Genomic DNA, 18,954 nt, shown 5'->3' with positions numbered 1-18,954 from the left:
GAGGACTCCCTGTTCATTTTTTAATAGGCCCCTTATGAACTTATGTATTTGAACTTTAAATTTATAACTGTCTTAAATCTGTAGCCAACTAGAAACACAATTTTTAGAGCTATAGCTGGATGTTGTTTTAATAGCTGTTATGCTGCATTCCCTGTTCCTGACAGTCACCGTCTGTGCTTCAGCTTTTTCTTCTTTGCCTGTTTCATGAATTGTTCTTCCTTTATTGGTTTATGACTTGACTAAATATAGAAGAAAGGTGGAAGCCCAGTTACTGAAGGCAATATGCATCTAATGGGAAAATAATTGTTTCCTGTGAGAAAAGAATTACTTAGTAGATGTATATGCATATGTTTATGTATACATATACATACATATTTTTTTTTTGAGATTATATATAATGTATATAATCGGTGTATGAGTGCATTCAAAGAAGTAGCAGGGATATTAGTAGTGAACAACAGAGGAATCTGGTTTTAGCTAAAGGGAAAAAAAGTTCTCTTCACATAGCATCAACAGTTTTAAAAAGCCGTTAAAGACCACATGATGTCTGATAGCACCAGGAGAGTTAGCAGTCACGTAGATGTCACTCACATGAGTGTTTTTGCATAGTCTCTTCTAATATCTTCATATATGTTACTTAAAATGATGTAGTGAATACCTTTCTGTGATTTTATATCACGTATGGTGAATGTGTGTCATTGAGTGTGGACGAATAGGAAATCTATGAAGCTTTTTTGTTTTTCTGGGAATGAAAGGTTAGAAGGCATTGTATTGATCATCTCAGGAAGAATCAGTAGTGTTGACAACAGTCTTTGGTCTTTACCCATTGACTGAAGTTACTAGAGCGAGAGTAAAATCTCCCAGAATAACACCTGGGAGAGGGCCCAGGATATATTGATAGCAATAGGATGTTCTTCAATTGAATCATGTTGCTCAGAAATGGGAGACCAGACACCAGGTAAGAGCTGACCGCATGCAGCAGTTAGTGATCTAGAGCATTCTTAAATCACGCAGGCTAAATAATTATATACGATTTCTCTATTGAGTAACTACTAAACCTGTAAGAAACAGGGTAAATTAATTTCCAAATAGCTAATGAGTTTCCCATTTAATTTTGCAGTGTATTGTAATACTCTGAGTCATATTTCCAACAAAAACAGTGTATTATGGTAACCCTTGTTTGTACATAGTATTCTTGTTACAAAATCTCACAATAGGATGAATTAATTTGTATTGCAAAGCAGCATTAAAGCAGTGCACAACTTCTTGAAATATGGTAAAAAGAAAGATTTTAGTGGCTAGTTTTGTAGTCTGATTATATGTGAAAATTTTTTAAAATCTAGAAACACAGCCATTGCAAAGATCAAAATGCAAAGTGTAATTAAGCATTCCAAAATGGATGACTGGTTTCAAAATTGCTTTTATTTTTTAGTGTTATTATTCCCAAATATCCTATTATCCCAAGCAATGAATACAGATAGCAGTTGCTTTCTGTAACTGTCCTTACTTAGCTTCTGTTTGGGATTGTATTTGGCAGTCTTCTTCTGAAACATTTTTTTGTGAAATTCAGAAAGCCAAAACCCAACAGATGTAGGACATACCGCCATTATAAAAGTTTAAAGGCATTAAGTTCATTAACTGCCTTGAAAAATGAATGTATTTTTCAGATCTATTTAAATTTTCAAAATTAAACTTTAAAAATGCCATCTAGACTTTGAATCCTGATGAACTTGATTTCTATGTGGAGCAGCATTACACCACTATAAACAGCTTACTTGATTATACTAGTGTGATTATCAAATGATGTCCAGCAAAAGCAATCCTTATAAAGTATGTCCACTTTACATACTTTGAAGGTCATTACAGATAACTCCAGGCTTGCAGAAAAGCAGCACAGAGATGCCATCTAGCAGTAACTCTTAGAAATTTCCTAATATTTAATAGTTCCTTCTTTCAAGATACTGCACTTAAGTGTAGGAGAAGGAATATAAAATCTTTCCTAAGTCCTTTCCCTATAGCTGGCTTCCTGCTAAATATCTAGCGTCCCTGCTGGAAATAACACTTTGCTGAAATATATTATCATTTCTTGTTTTTTTCTGTGTAAATGCAGAGAAAAATTACAATCAAATTAACAGATATAACATTTAGTATGTCTTAAAATTGATATTCTGTAATTAGCACTAAGAGCATTTAAAATTAATTAGTAGTGAGCTGTCTTCTGTTTATTAAAGAAGAATTTCTAGAGCTGGTCAATATTCTATACTGCGTTTAGCATAAAATATAAGAAGAAATAAAAAACCATGGGCAATAAATTACTATGGTTGAAACAAAATCTTAATGTACCAGAGACTTAAGAATAAACTATATGTATATTTTGTTACATATTTTACCATAAGATGGCGATACTTAAACACTTTACAATGACTAAATAACCTAGTAAGTTTAGCATAAAAGGCCTGCCATAATAAGAGTGCCTGTGGACAGCAGTCTTGAGTCAGTGATGGCCTGGTACTAAATCAAAGCTTTTTTTCCCAGGCATTATTTTAAAGTAGTTGATCAGTAAAATAAGTTATTACTTGAATATTAATTATGTAGGACAGGAATAGGAATGTATTGTGTATAATTTGAAATAGCTGATGTGATTTATTTTCATAAGCTGAACAGTTTGTGAGTGTCAAGGACATGTAAAAAGTTGTATGTCTAGTCATGAGCATATTCTTTTTGTAAAAGAAGAATTTATCATCCCCTTGTTTCCTACAATTAATTTTATATATTTGCTTCCCAACCTGCAGGGCAGAAAATTACTATTCCGTTTCAATTTAGCATAAAGCAAGATAAATAACTGAGCACTGCTTCCATTTCTAAAGTGAGATTTCAGTCACAACTTGTACTTATTTGCTAACAAAAAACTGTAAACATTTTTACGTATATAATTTTTCACAGAAATATGAAATCTGTTGTTTATAGTCAAAAAACCTAAATGATTATCTGCCATGTAGCATCTTTTTTGTGCTTAATGTGGTGCAGCATCTTAACCAAGGATCTCAGTAACCATTTGATCTCATGTTTTTATTTCTGAATACCCAATTTAGCTCTGTTAAACACCAGACTTTGATTAAGGGCTCTTATTTTTACATAATCTTAAGGACTTTCGAGCTTTCTGGCTCATGACCCTTTCACAAAGTTAAAAGAGCCTGCAATGAACATTTTAATATCCCTGAAAATGTCACACAGAGTGATGAATAAAAGGCCGTTTTTATGCCCTCTGCACAGTATGCCACAGTAAAAAGGGCTAGAAGCAAAGTTTCAAAAGTTAATTTATGCCATTTCATTCCAGTGGCTCATCCTGCTTTTCAGTGCTGGATGGTGACAGGCACATAAGATGGAGCATTTCTTCCCACTGTTATTCTGGGGCATATCTCTGACACCTGAACGAAAATAATAATTCTGCCAGCTGAAGCTCGTTTGCTCCATTAGTGGTTTGACTCTTCTGTGGATAGACAGTGATAGGAACATTGCTTTTCTTGCTTTCACGCAGTCTCTTTAAGTCTCTTAATTTTAATAGATCTGACTAAGTGTAACACAAGATAGAAAAATAAAGAAAAATGAGTGTGTGGGAACCTGTAATTATAATGTGATGTGACCATGTGCTGCTATTTACACAGATGTGGAACTTCTCTGTGCTGCCTGATGAGTCTCTTTACAGATATAGCAATAGCTGATACTATCAAATAGCTCCTATTTAATAACTGATATAATTAATTATCTAGCTAATGTTATTAATCCTGTATCACCTCCTGCTTTTTTATGTTGTCACTGTGTCTTACTGATTAAACAGCAGTCACAATACTGCAGCTGTAAAAAGCAATTCAGTGGAAATCTGATTTCAATCTTTGTATTTTTAAAGAGGAATATAGCTTCCATATTGTTGGAAATTCAGTACATATTTATATATGATTAATTTACGTGATTAGAGGCTTTATTTTAAAGGAAAAAACCCTTTATTTTAAAGGAAGAGCTGAACATTGCCTCATAAGGTTGTCTGGTACCTAAACAGTATCATTAAAATGACATGCACCAACATACAATATAAATTGTGGCAACATGGTATGGACTACTGCTGGTTAACAGACTACAATACTATAAGAATGTTTCTCTCTCGTTACGTTTTTATAATGCTCACAGTTACAAGATTGCATGTCACAAAAAGACAGATGAGACAAGTTCTGCCTCTCTAAGATGCAGCACTATAGACATCTGCAGGCCTAGGAGGGTTCAGGCATTATTGCTCTTAAGTGGTATAGTGCAATTCTGATTTTTTTGGATGATTTAATCTAAAATCACCTTCACTAGCAAGGTTGCATGGCTAAAACATTGTTTACTTTTATCATTACTTCAATATCAGATGTGATCTTTTGGTGACATGTACACGTTTGAAAATAGCAAAACTCTGCAGCAGCCTGGAGCCTGGCTATAGCACTAAAACCAGTGCCTTCACGTGATGCCTCCGCTTCCACTCTACACAAATTTATTTCCAGTCGAAGGCTGTCGGTCCCTGCTTCCAGTGCGTAGCTGCTTCCCCAGAACTGGTGCAGTCACCGAGCACTGTAAACGCCGCTTTTGCCTTGAGTGGGATAAATACCTGTTCGTGTCAGCCGGACAGCTACCGGCCCTGAGGAGCGGATGAGCCCCGGCCGCCCCGACGCTCCCGCTGCCCGTCCCTTCCCTGTGCAGCTGGCGCAACTTCTGCGTGGGGTGGTGCCGGGGGGCCGTGAGGAGATTGCGGAAGGTACGCGGGCTCTGCGCGCCGGTGCCGTGGGCCCCGCTGCAGCCTGCCCGCGCCCGTAAGCCCCCCCCGACCGCTTGCATCCGCGCTTCCCCGCCTCGCACCCTGAAGCCGGTGATCGCCAGGAGCGGGGACAGCGGTTTCCGCCGCGAACTCTCCCGGCCTGGCCCATCGGAAGACCAAGGACGCGCACCCGCCTCTCCCCGGAGCCATCGGGCCGCCCGGCAGAGCAGCATCGCTCGCCGTGCGCGGGTCGGCACCGCCTCGCCTCGCTCCGCGGCGCCGGGCGAACTTGCCGTCGGCGGGGCTCGCCCGGCCGGCTCCTACCTTGGAGGGATCGAGCCCGGCCAGCAAGGACAGCAGCAGGAGGTTGAGGATGTTGGCGGGCGCCCGCATTCTGATCCCGGGGCTGCCTCTCCGCGCCGCTCCCCTCGGTCATTCACTCCGCTCCCGCTGCAGCGACCGCGCCGGCAGCCGCGCTTTCTGCCCGCCCGCCGGAGCCCGAGTGGAGGCGGCAGCGGCAGCCGCCCGGGGGACGCTCATTCCGCGGGCAGCCTCGGCGCGGGGAGGGCGGGCGACGGCGGCGCTGCCCGTGCTGCCGGAGCGGCTCGGCTGCCCCGTCCCACCCCCGCCCCTCCCCTCCGCCCCCAGCCAGCCCACCCCAAAAGTTTGGGCCCGGGAGACGGCGGCGAGCGCGGCTGGACGGGCGCGGGGAGCGGGGCGGCGGATGTGACATCACCGCCGCCGCGCGGGAGCCGCCGAGCGTTGGCGGGGATGCGGCGGCGGGATGAGCTGAGGGGGCGCCGGCAGCCGCGGGCTGAGGAGAGGCGCGACCCGGGCTGCTGAAGGGCGAGGTGTCCCCTCTCACGGGGCGGCCCCCCCTCTCCCGTCACCCGAACTTCGCGTTGTTCTCCCGCAACGGTGGCTCTGTTCCCCGTGTAGGTGCGGCCCTCCAGAAAGGGGCACGGTGGCACTGGGAGAGGAGCAAGGGTGGGCTGTTGTGAGGAGCCATAGTGGGGAGCGGGCGGTCAGAGGAGAAGGGTTTCGACTGAGGGTTGCCGCCCTTTCACTCCCTCACCTGGAAGGTTCAGTGAGGGTTTGGGTGAACCTTGATGAGGGGAAAGCTACTACTCTGCTTTCTAGCTGGACCACGGGCCAGCAAGGGACCGTCATGTCTCCTTGCTTTTGCCAGTGAGCTGTGGTGGGAAGGCCTGTATAGGTGAATGTTGGTGGAGGTCATTGGTTGAGGAGACTTTTGGGGACCCCTCCCAAGGATGTGTCATAGCATGCAAGCAGGAGTTTCCTTTTCTCTACTTAAACCAGTATAGTCAGACAACACTGGTTGCCAGCCAAGGCTCTGGGTGGGCTCCTGTCTGCCCATACAGCAGCTCGTGGTCACTCTTCCTCAGCTGCAGATGAGGAAGTACAGCCATGGATGTGATTTGGCTTCCTCAGGGTTGCACCTTCAGCGCAGCTGAATATGGCCCAAATGTAAATCACTCTTAGAACAGCCCCATCTTATTAGTATGGGCGAAGTATGTTAAAGTTACAATTATTTTCTCCTACAAGGCTCAAGCTCAGGAACTCTGGTCAGGGTAACCTTAGTTATAAGATTATAACTAAGTTTTTTTATAAATGAGTTTTTCAGCTTTACATGGTAAAAATGTATTAGCTTTACAGTTGGGATTTTTTTGGTCTTGATTAGATTCTCTGGAGTCTGCATTGTACTTTTTCAGCACCTAGCACAGAAAAGCCAACGCCGTTGTGGATTTTTAGGTGCTATGTAATCTTGACAAAGAGAAAAATAGGATAAAAATGTCCTGAAAGGAGCAAAACTTCAGTATAAAAAATAAAATAAAAATCCAAACTTGGGAGGTAGTTTTGGTTGCATGTCTGTTAGGATGAGTGTCCTGGTTTGAGGTGAAACAGACCAATTTTCTGTTCAGTAATTTTGCTTTTCAGTTAGGTGTCTTCTAACTAACTGAACTCTCTGAAATTAATGGTATATTTTTTTAGGCAGTAGTCCGCTTCCAGAGTGATAAGATGCAATGTTTATAATTCATACCAAGGAATGGTATGCAGAGGGCTCTTGTTTATACTTATTGCTATAACAACCAAGGTCAGTTCACTTCGTTATTTGCCCCTTTGGAGGGTTGCAAGCGGAAAAGTGTAGAGGGGTCCCACCTGCAGGGAGGAGGGGACAGGATAGGTGACCCAAACCTGACCAACAGAAGTATTCCATCCCATCTGCCCCATGCGCAGTATAAAAACTGAGGGATCAAAAGGTCAGCCTTTTTTCTTCAGTGGCCAGTGTCCAAGGAGAACTCTGTCTGTTCATCTGCCTTTGATTCTGATTCGTGTGTTGCTGAATCCAGATTCAGAATCCAATTTCCATTTGTCATTGAGTCCAGTCTGGGACGTTCCCAGTGCCTGCCGGTGACGTGATCATCATCCTGGGAGCTTGTCACTGGTTTTATATATATTATATATATTTCTTTTTTTTTTTTTTTTTATAATCTTACTATATTTTAATTTGGCTATTAATATTTCATTAAAGTAGTTTAGTTTTCTTTTAAACTAGTAAGTCTCTTCCTCTCCCTTCTCTCGCTGAAGGGAGATGCTCTCCCGTCTCTGAAAAAGAAGAGAAGTCAATGAGAGGATCTGTTGTTCACTTTAGTGGCCAGCCCAGCCCAAACCATGACAACGAGTATGGGCAGGGCACGGTTTTCTAGCTTACTCTCTCCTAGCCTACAAGATTGATGTCTTTTGTCTTCAAGAGTTAAGACTGCCACTGAAAGCCAAATGGAGCAGAAACTGTTCTGCCCGCATTCTATCTGAAAAGATTGTGTATCCTTGGCATAATGTTCCCAGATAAAAAGTGCTAATTTTTTCTACAGTGGTTTATTATACTTTTGAGTTCTGAATTTCTTCTAGGATTAAAATAACCAGATTTTCTTTTGTGAGTGAATCAAAATGGTAAGATAACTTAGAGAAGCACCCTTTTGGTCAGCAGTATCTTTTACAAAGATATAGTCTTTCATTTCTGTGGATGGTAGATCTACAAAGGGTAGTTCCTTATGACAAGAAAAGAAAATTATAGAATTTATGAATGAGCTTCCATTGACATTCCAGGGTCTATAATGGAGAGTCTTCTCTGATACTGAATCTGTTGAATTTCTTTCTGCGATGAAAACATAAAAAGATACAGAAAAGAGACTGGTTTAGTTATTTTTTTTTTCCTGTAGAAAAGAGGGAAAAGGTCTATTTTCTATGAAATAATGATAAAAAATTGTAAAAAGGGGCAGCTGCGTATATTAATGGGGATTCAATAATAAGTAAAGTAATGGTACCAAAGCATTGAAAATGTGAAGTTCTCCAAAGGACAAAGAGAATGGTGTTTTCAAAAGAAACAATTTCTTATGAAAAAAGAATGTAGATTCTGAAGTCACAAAGGCAGGTATGAAGGTATTTAGGTCTTTTCTACAGGACCTCAGTGACTACTACTCCTATTTTCCCTACCTTTATTTCCCCCACACTTCTCTCCCCTTTCTTTTTCTCAGTCTGTCAAAAATAAAATTGGCAAAATGTACGAACTATTAAATAATCATAGAATGCAAACTTTTTGAAGAGCTTCAGCGATATGATATGTTTGTCCACCTCCTGATGCTGCTTGGAACATCTGTCTTTGAAATCAGTAAAATATTGAAGAGGACAAGTTAAAAATAAAGCCAGTGGTTCCCCAGGCACCTGAAAAAAGTGAGACTTCAGATCTCCTGAACTCTTCAGATGGTTTTATGTGTTACAAACTAATACTTTGTTTGATAGATGAAAAGGTACCAAAACGTGTTTCAAAAGGACGACATAAAGTGACCCAATTCTATTCTGCTTGTTTTTAACAATCCATTAAGAAGAAAATGCAAATAAGTAATAGACTTACTCTTCCACTCTCTAGCGACCTGACAAGTCATTTTTTTGTCAGAAAAGTCTGTCTGAAGAGTGGTGAGAATCACTAGCAATTAGTACCAAAAATAATTGGGTTTGTTAAAAAGTATCAGAAAGATGAAACAAAATTCAAGTCTGTGTGAGAAGTTTTTACTTCTACTGTATGTTCCAAAGTGGCAAAGGAATACCTGATTCTGAAGATGTCTCTCTAACAAAGCTGTTAATCATCCTTAAGACCTATGAAATTCTACATGAATTACCTTTCTTCTTGAATTCTTTGTATGGAGATGGCTGCGGTCAAGGTAAAATACTCAGTTGTGAGTGTTTTAGAAAAGAGATATCAAAAGCTTTCCTGCAGGCATCAATAATTAGCAAAATGGAGGCACGCTGACTACAGCCTGTCTAGATAGTGAAGCATATTCTCAGTGTGTGGCTAAAGTTATAACAACTTCTTTTTCACACCGTATTGCAAGACGTATTGCTAGCAGTTGGAATAAGACAGATAGTTGTTCACTTGGGTGAACCGAAAACTAAAGCTGATAAATTGGATGTAGGTACTGAATTATATATGAATAAGTTCCAAGTTCTGCAATCTGAGTTTGACAGCTCAAAAGTACTGTCAGGAGTTATGATAAAAGACAGCATACATATGCGTCTGTAGAAAGACACTCTTTAAATTATCTATAGCAGGTCACATCTGAAAACTGTATTGTTAATTGCAGTGCTATCAAATATTTTTTCTAGACAAGAAAACTTTTCATGAAATCAGTCTTATACTTACACTGAATATTTCATGGGTGTTGAATTTTCCACCAAGTTAGGAAGGTGTTCCAGATTTACAATTTTAGGCATTCTCCGTATTTATTAAAAGAATGAAAATTTTAGGGAATTGGAAAGAATGATTCAATACTGACCCTTCTTGACTGTAATGGAGCTGAGATGTCCTCGGAGAGCATAAATGTGTCTTTCATTACAGAAGAGGTTTTGATATTTCAGTGAGACTAATGAGAGAAAAAGATAAAAACAAAATTAAGCTGTCAATGATACAGAAGCCAAACTTTTATGATAGATGTTACATTTGTAAGGAACGTGAAACAGATTGCTTGAAGTGTTGTTAAATCAAGTGAATAGAAAAATCAGTAAAATACTAATTTAATTAATTTAGCTAGTGAAGAGTACGTAGATGTTAAATAAAATTCAGCATTATTGCAGATATGTGACAAAATTCAGGACTACTGTAATTTATTAGATTTTCTTATATTTGGATAGATTTTGCCATCTGATTGAAATACAATTTATAGTTATCAGTGATGTAAGTAGAGCAATTTTTTTGGGCATCTGTCAATACTACAACCTCAATTCCTAATGCACATTGCTATATTAGTTAGTTACAATACTGAAATAAGATTTTAGAAGCATGTTTTATTAGTGTAACTGTCCTAGTGATGATTACTAAACAGAATTGTGTAATTAGGTCAATGCTGAGTATATTTTGAAATCCTACTAATACCTGAAAAATGTATTTTCTTTTTTCTGTACATTGTCAAAATTGAAATGTGAGTAAAAAGTTATTGAAAATAAATCTAGCAGCTGATGTTTTTCCTACTGCCTTCTCTCTTAAAGCAAATATTTTAAAAGAATTTTTGTTACTCATTTTTTTACAAACTTTTCTGTGAAAATTACCTTCCTTTGTAAATATTTATACGAGTGCACTAAAAATAGTTAAAATTCAAGTTTCTGAAGGACTGCAACACTAGTTTCCAGTGAGCGTACTGTCAGTGCCGGGGTGAAGTGTACTGTAGATTTAAGTAGCTGTGAATCAGCATAATTGCTACTGGCTTCTATGAAGTATACAAAGTTGCACATGACAGATGTACAGAAAAATTTAAGTACTGGATGAATTGGGCAGGTTTAATAGAGAACCAGTGAGTTAAGCACCTCTTTCAGATCTCCAGCTCTTTCTCTAAAAATATCTGTTTAGAAAGTAAATTTAGAATTTACTTCTGTTGAAGTTTAAGTTTGATTTTAATTGGTGAAGGAACTGCCCTAGTAAAGTATTAAAGTAAAGTTGTATATGAAATACAACAAAGACTTAATTCTGTGGAAATGTAAGTTGTTTTAAAGCTAAACTGAATATCGGTATTTGTAAATATTTATATAAAGCAATTTAGTTTGCTTTGTTTTTCCTTTAGATATATTTTATGCTTTTTTTTTTTTAAAATTATTCAGGACTTTATTTATGCATCAAAAACAAATTAGTAAAATAAATCCTCTTTCTCTTTCTGGCCTTTTAGGAGTTAATATCCTCTTTACTTTAGAGCACCATATGGCTATAGTCTTTTCAGATTTAGAAATCAGTTATATTTAAATATAAATTATTGTATAAATAGAAATGAGAACATGCAATTAAAGATTTCATCAGTTTGAAATGTAGGAATGGCATTCTTCATGAAAATGACAGCATATATGAAGCATACTTATCTACCAAAATTACTTTTCCTAGAAGATTATGGAACTCTGCTCACAAGCTTTCTGATATTTTCCCCTTCCAATATGGACAAGTACAATACAATGTATTCCATCAGTGCCCGTTAAGTGTAATATTGGTTATGTGTGCCTTTTATAATCTTAAATATCATGAAACTTAAGGATAAAGATTCTCTTTTAAAATATCACAAGCATAGTAAGTGTATTCTTGATGAACTCTCTGATGTTCTTAAAATTGCACAATCACATACAATAAGTGAAACTTGGAGAACTAAGTTTGAAATGTTTTATTTCAGAATTCTATTGCAGATAGTAAAATCTAGTCAGTTTAATAGACATTTGATTTGGCTGACAGATTTTGAAAATAAAGAAGGTACGATTACTCAATATGAATAGGAATAATATAAGTTTTAAACAGTAAAATATTCAGTTGGCATAATTTAAAATTGATGATTACCTCTTAAAATATATAATTTGCAGCCTGTCACAGTTAAAGTTGAGCAAAGTAGTGGATGATCAGAAAAATAATTCCCCAGCTAAGTCTTAGGAATCTGTAGAATGTTTTAATATTAAATATTTCTTCTAATTTAGAACATAATGTACTTTGCAAATACATCCTGCAAAAGTGACAGACAGAGGAGTATACTGTATGATGACATATTTATGAATTTATTTTGGTAGGAATTTCAATACTTTAAATGTTTATATGCAAGCAAAACTAGTTTGTGTCTCATAGCTTATCTATGGACAATTATTTACTACAGTGTCATAGTGAAGGGCTGGTTTCAATATTTCTGTGTAACAACATGATGTTTGGGGGAACTGAAAGGACCTGAGTATCCTCAGCTATTGATCATTGGGGAGTTCTTGGGGCTCAGCATTCACAGGACTGGCTCTCAAAATAATAAAAATAATAACAAGGAATCTCTACTAAAAGTTCAATTGCAATACCAGTCTTTGTCATAATCACTTAAGGGCACAAGTACTTAGAAGAACGATTAGGTCATGATTATAAATTATGGTGCTAACATTCTGTTTTATGTTCTGTTCTGTTCTAAGGTGGTGAATGTTAGCTTCATATCTGATTTTTTTTGCCAAATGAAGAATCAGTATATCTCATACCTCACATCTGACTTCTGTGCAGAAATTGGTGCTGGAACGGAGAAAGAAAAGTTTACATGAGAACTTGCCACAGAGACAAATGATCTTAAGAGGTGGGTGGTTTCGGTAATACAGTAGTTCATTGCTTTGATTTTCAATCAGTTTCAGGTTTTAAAAGAACCTCATAGTATAGTGCTATTTGTGGTACTATTGCAATATCTGTGGTTCTGTCCCATATAGCCAAGAAGGATGTTATTATAGCTGATGACGTAAACTCAGGCACTGTTATGATAATTTTTGTTAGTTGACACATATTTGATATTTTAATTCCAGCTGAATACTCAAATATAACTAATCTGAAAAAAAGCAATCATCTAAGCTGATGCTTACTGGCATTCCCCTGGTGCTTCTGTAGGATTAGATTTTGAATACTGATGCAGGATCGTGGCTGTGAAATGTATGATCTCTCTGAGATCAGTTTAAGCAGGGAGACAGCTTTTCAAAAGACAAATGTTAGGAAGATAAATATTTAAAAAAGGTATTTTAGTTTACTTCATACAACATTTTTTAGGTTCTAAAGTAAGTCTTTCTAAAAAGTAAGTTGGTGTGTCTCTTGGCAATTATCAAATATCTGCTCTTCTTAATCTGTGAGGAGATTATCTTGGTTATACACTAAATGTCATGAGTGAAGAGACCTGCAAACCGGCTCCATCCAAGTCTCAAAGCAGTATAGATGTTTTCACTAAGAATTGCACTGGGTAGTTAACAGCTCAGCAAATTCTGCCTTCCACAACATACAGTGTAACTTGTTTTCTATTTTCTCGTAATAATATCAAATTTAGGAGACTGTAACTTGCATGTGGGACATATTATCCCTTTTTTATCATATTCCATTGCCCAGTGTTAATCCAAATGCTTGAGAGTTGGCTCTAGTTCTGTTTTGATTTTACTCAGTGAAAAAGTGAAAGGTGAAATGATTCCATTCATTCCAATTCCACTTATTCATAGCTTTGGCTATCGTACTTGGTCAAAGTAAACACGGTATCTCTTCTTTAAAGAAGCAAATTTATAAAGACTGTCTTCAATTTTCTGTAGGATATCAGCCCATTTGTAAACTGTAGAGGGAATAATTGGATTAAATCATCCATAATAAATAATTGTAATAAAACTATGCTTTGAAGCAAAAAGGTCTTGTTTTCCCTCATACTGTGGTTTACGTTCCAGTAATTTTGTTGGTCTTTTAGACAGCTATCCCTTACGTACAACTAGTGTATCTGAAAAGTGGATCATACCTACAATATCTGATATTCAGGAATTGTAAAAGCGACAAATACCATTTTCAAGACATAAGAAAACACTTTTTCACCATTAGGACACTCAAGCAGTGGAACGGGTTGCCCAGCAAGGTGGCACAGTCTGTATCCTTGGAGGTTTTCTAGACCAGATAGAATAAAACTTTGAGTAACCAACTCTGACTTCACAGCTGACCCTGCTCTGAGCAGCAGTTTGGACTGGAGACCTCCTGAGGTCTCTTCCAGCCTGAATTATCCTATGATTCTGCATCAATGTGAACAGTGGTGATCTGCACAACTGGCTTGCCTCTTCTGCTGTATGTGTGGGTCTTGAAGCCATCTATGTTAGCTGTCAACATGTCTATGAAAAAATAGGTGCTCTATTTCCCATCAGTGTATATTTTTGGACTAATATGATGTATGTTACATAGTTTTATGTGTATATGTGTATATATATAGTTTTAGACCAGTTTGATATATGTTTTTATTTACAGGAACAGTAGTGTACAAATTACTCATTTTTCTAATTTGATGTGGTTTTATTGAAAATCAAAAGTAAAAAAAAATATATGGAGTTTTTGGTATGCCTCTGCTTTTTTTTTCAGAAGATAGCTGTAGTCTTTATAAGAATGGTATCAAGCTTTCTCATAATTAATTTTGTTAAAAAAATCACTATTATGTGCTGTCCCCTGACCATTGTTTTGCAGGAACTTCAGTTTATATGTTATTGCCACTTTTTTATCTCGAGCCAGAGGAAAGCTCTTTAAATCAGGGTAACACCAAGTCTTGACAGTGAGGTACATAGACTATCAACTCCCTTGCTTACATCTGCACTGCATGAGTGTTCACATAAATCTCATGATCTTTTTGAATATACCCTAGCTCCAGCTGTTAAGCAGCGGGCTCAATACCAAAGCTTTAATGAATTCTCTGAGATAGTCTCCTTTTTCATTTTAAAGCTGTGGGTCAGAGAAATGTAAGATGCTACCATTTCTCTTACAGAACCTGGTCGGTCTCTATTTGACTTGTGAAATAAGCTATGAATGAGGAGTTTTGCAACATATTCTTGGAAGGCTCTACGCAGCTTTTTTTTCAGAGAGTAGTTCAAATCCCTTGCTGTCATATTCAGCAGATGGCAGCATGCATGTTAACTGGCTGGGTATCTGCTCAAATCTTTAAGCTGCCATGCCATATTGAGTACAAAGTAATTAATTTGTCAGTGTCTTTAAGGTCAATCACAGTGGAAGCTTTCAGTGTGTTAATGTAAAAAATCATCTTTACCCTGAGGGGGTACTGTCACAGCAGGTAGGAATTAATTGTGGAATTGTATCACTTTCTTCCTAGAATACAATGTGTTGGAAGAAGGAAAACATGTAAAACCAGCAGAGCGCGGTTCAGGACCCTGGTGTTTAAAACATTAAAGCACAGATTTAACATTTTCACTCAGGAGTATCTGAGTGATACCAGGATCGGGGCCTGAGGATTAGGTCATGAAAGGTCATGCAAAAAAAAAATTAAAAAAGTCTGATGACCAATCAAATGTTTATGTGTGACTTTTCAATAGCAATACTCATGTCCTTTGAATTTGGCCAGGTTTTTTGTATAATATCAAATCAAATGCGGTGTAGATGCCATACTATCAAATCCCTGAATATGAGCAATGAAGGCATATGATAACGATAACGATGTAAGACAAATTGCCATGTCAGGTAGACAAAAACCTCAATATTCCGATCTACACAGGAGATTGTAAAGAGGGTGTTTTCCATCGTAGTGTTCTTATCAGATTTGCAGAAGCAGGAATAATGGGTGTTGAAGACAGAATCTAGAATGCTATCCAAATTTTTCAGCTGTGCTGAATTTTGGCCAGGGCTTTTAAGGTGAACACGGGTGAAAAATGTGATAGACTTTTGATTGTTGCTGAATACTGGAAATTTGCACTTTATCTAGAGCTGAACGTACTGTAAGAACTGAATTCATCGTTATTTTCTAGGTCCAATTTTATCTTATCTGTGTTTCTTTTCATTCCTTTCTAACTATTCAAGCAGCATTTCTGTTTGTGCGAGTTTATAGAAACTGAATTTTAAGACCTATTGGTGATATTTGTGTGAATATGACGATAAATTGGCATCTTACTATCTTACATTTATTTAAGAAAGGTTAACTAAATATTGCATCATCTACCAAAAAAGATCATTATCATGTGATCTAAAAGAACAATCATACAGGCTACTATTAATTTATTAGTGTATATTACTAAGTAATACAAAGTACTGCATACCTCACAAGAAATTTTACAACTAAAATTAGTTCAGAAAACTGTGTGATAATTTCCCAATGAGATCTTATTATCTAAATACAGGTAATTGGCAATATAGGAAATGCTAATTTTGCCCAGTAATTTGCTGGAAAAATTGTTCATTGCAAATTAAGCACTTTCTGGAACAGCCTGTTTTCCTGATCCTGGAGGGATTTATATGCATAGTTATAAACATGGATAAAATCCATTTGGTAGGAATGTTGTCTGTCTGTATTTTCATCAGTGTAAAGTGGTGGCATTTATTATGTATCAAATGTGTTTATAGATCTTTGGAAAAATAGGATTTGCATTTAATTTGTTTGTTTGTTTTTTCCCCCCAGCTCTTAGACACACTAAGTTCTATGTTGTTTGTGGAATCTTACAAAAAATAGTTCACATAAACTTCAATTTCACAGTACTTTCTTTTCTTTAAACATAAAAGCAAGTTTCAATTGTTTCCCCCCCAATTTTTAATTAAATTTCTTGTCTCAGACAAAACAGGGTTTGTTTAACTCTTGATTTATATTAGTCCTAGACTCTTCTACACTTATATAAAGTCATGCCTGTCTCGTACTAAGTTCCTTCTTATGTTTGGGTGCCTCTGTCTTTTATATTGACAACTGGCTTTCTCCAGAAGATTAAGGAGCTTGGTGATAAATACAAGCCTACTACTGTAAGGGTCTCTCTCAATATGTAGGAGGAACTGTGTAATGTAATAGACTATAAGGTTCTCATTCTAAACATTAAATATCTGTGAAGAGTAACATGAGCCTTAAATCCAATTTAACATGTTAGACAACAAAGGTGACAGGTGAATGATTTACTGAAGAGTTTCATTTTACTTACATTACATTTTGAATTTCACACCCACTGTGTGTTTGTTTGCTCTTCATCTGTAATTTTTTTTTTCTGTAGTATGGAAATAGAAGATTGATGTTGCACAAGAAAATATGAGCCCAAAATGACACCCTTATTTTTGTTTTGAGGCATGTTTGCTTCTTGCAATATTCTTGAAGAAGTATGTGGACAATGATGGTGAAGTCCTGATAAAAAGGGTATAAACTGATTTTGTAAGTTTGTAGTTGTGTATGTGTATATAACTTTAATATCCTCTCTGTAAATCACACTGCATCCTACTTCGGTGTTTGAAATTGGCACTGAAAATGCAACTTTAAAATGGGAGACATATGACATTTTTGTAATCTGTGAATTTTTGATCTACCAGTGACATCACAGTGAAGAAAAGGCAGTTGAGAGCACTATGAAAATCTCTGTGTGTTACTGCATTGCTGCTATCACTATGTGATAAATATTCACATTTACATGAGAACAAACTGAAACGTTTTGGATTTCTATTTCATGGAGAACTGATATTTTTGACATTTGAATTGGTCAAAATTTTACAAAACATTTAACTCAAACGATGTTTCGGCAAACAGGTACAATTTTATACCATTCTTATGGTATACAATTTTATACCATTACCTATGCTATTAGGCATATCCTTTTAATTCCTTAATTTTCCAGTGGTTTGTCATTTTAATAATGCTTCTCAGATTAAGTTCTTTGTGAAAAGAAGACAAATAGCTGAAATCATTCTGCTCTGTAATGATTTTAAAAGCAGCTATTATATCATGCTGTGCTTTTAAATACTGACCTTGGAAGGAATATTATATAAAAAAAATAATTTGAGGCTAATTTGACAGTGTGAGTACAAGTAACAATGTACACCATATTTTAAAATTCTTTATAGATGTTTTGAGAAATATGTATGTTAAACTTGAGAGAAAAAGCTACTACTGATTGAAATTTGTCACTGAAACAAACAATCAAAATTATCAATACAAGTTGTGACATATTTTAAAAATTTAATTTAAAAATTCTCTTAAGGTGTTTTTAACTCTAACAAAACAGAATCAAAAAGTACCCTCCAAATTCTGAGTAAAACATGTTTATAAAATGGGAATTATTACTGTAAAAAAAAAAAAAAAAAAGAAAGCTAAATAATTTATTTGAATATGCATTTTAAGATACATATGACTTTTTCCTATGTTTCAGCCAGATCTAAAAGATAAACACACTGAGTTTGGAGTTCATGGATTCAAGAGATAACACTGTAGTACCTTGTACTACGTAGAACCATGGCATGATCTTAAGCACTACTGCAGTTCAAATAATGTAATATTGCTTTCTTTTGGGGTTTTATCTCAGTATTACAAAAAAGAAATAGGGGTTTTTTTTGTTTGTTTGTTTTTGTTTTAGAGACAACCATTTTTGTCATGAAGTGCCTGCATCTTTGTGTTGGCAGTCACCTGCATCTTGCAGATTCTTTATGTTTAATATGGATGCAGAAGATATTTGCAACTATAATGTACTTTCCCACTTATCACTCTTAGTTTCAATTTGGTAGTGCAGTGGCTCATGTAATTTGCTCATGGATTCACACCTCTCCTTTTCTAGCAGACAATCTAATGCTTAGGTTGGCTCTAGCAGATGTACAGGCCATTTAAATAAACCGCAGGGGAATTTCTTCAGCCATACTTTTGTGAGCACTGCTATAAATCAATATAAATGTTGCGGGGTTTTATTTTGTTTGGTGGTGTTTTTTTTTTTTTTTTTTTTTTTGTATTCTGAAGCTTTATTTGTTGTCTTAATTAAGTATTTTCCAGATTGGTAAAGTCAGTATAATATGGGACTGTTTTACAACTTACACTTTTGTAATGGAGAAAAGACTGGAACTTCTCAAAGGGATGTGTATAACCTTCAGCTAGGTTTTGAAATCAATAATGATGCTGTGTGGGTGTATCTTATTACAGTTAAGGCTCTTGGGGTGTCATACAAAACTGGGGATGTCCATCTGTGCACACATTGAATATACATGCATTAAATACTATTTTTTACTGGTTGATATCTAGAGCTAAGCCTAGACTTAGATGTTGCTCTTGGCTAATGCTTTTAGTGTGATCCTTTGTCTGGCTCCAAACCAGTTGGAAATTACTTATATTCTAATTTCCTGAAGAAGACTCCCAAGCCAGAGTGTATGTTGT

At 37.0% G+C, this 18,954-nt stretch overlaps 1 protein-coding gene across 1 annotated transcript in view; it reads right to left on the bottom strand.

The window, feature by feature from the left end:
- OLFM3 (olfactomedin 3) overlaps positions 1-5,470 on the bottom strand; it is a 60,328-nt gene extending 54,858 nt beyond the window's left edge. Inside the window, exon 1 of the mRNA XM_074151431.1 lies at positions 5,114-5,470. Within this exon, the coding sequence (XP_074007532.1) occupies positions 5,114-5,182 (69 nt within the window). The 5' untranslated portion in view covers positions 5,183-5,470. The remainder of the gene's footprint in view (positions 1-5,113) is intronic.
- Between the last annotated feature and the right edge of the window lie 13,484 nt (positions 5,471-18,954).

Source organism: Numenius arquata, chromosome 8, assembly GCF_964106895.1.
Source record: "Numenius arquata chromosome 8, bNumArq3.hap1.1, whole genome shotgun sequence".
NCBI lineage: Eukaryota > Metazoa > Chordata > Aves > Charadriiformes > Scolopacidae > Numenius > Numenius arquata.
Note: the sequence above shows the minus strand (reverse complement) of the source record. Positions and strands in the feature narration are given on the sequence as shown.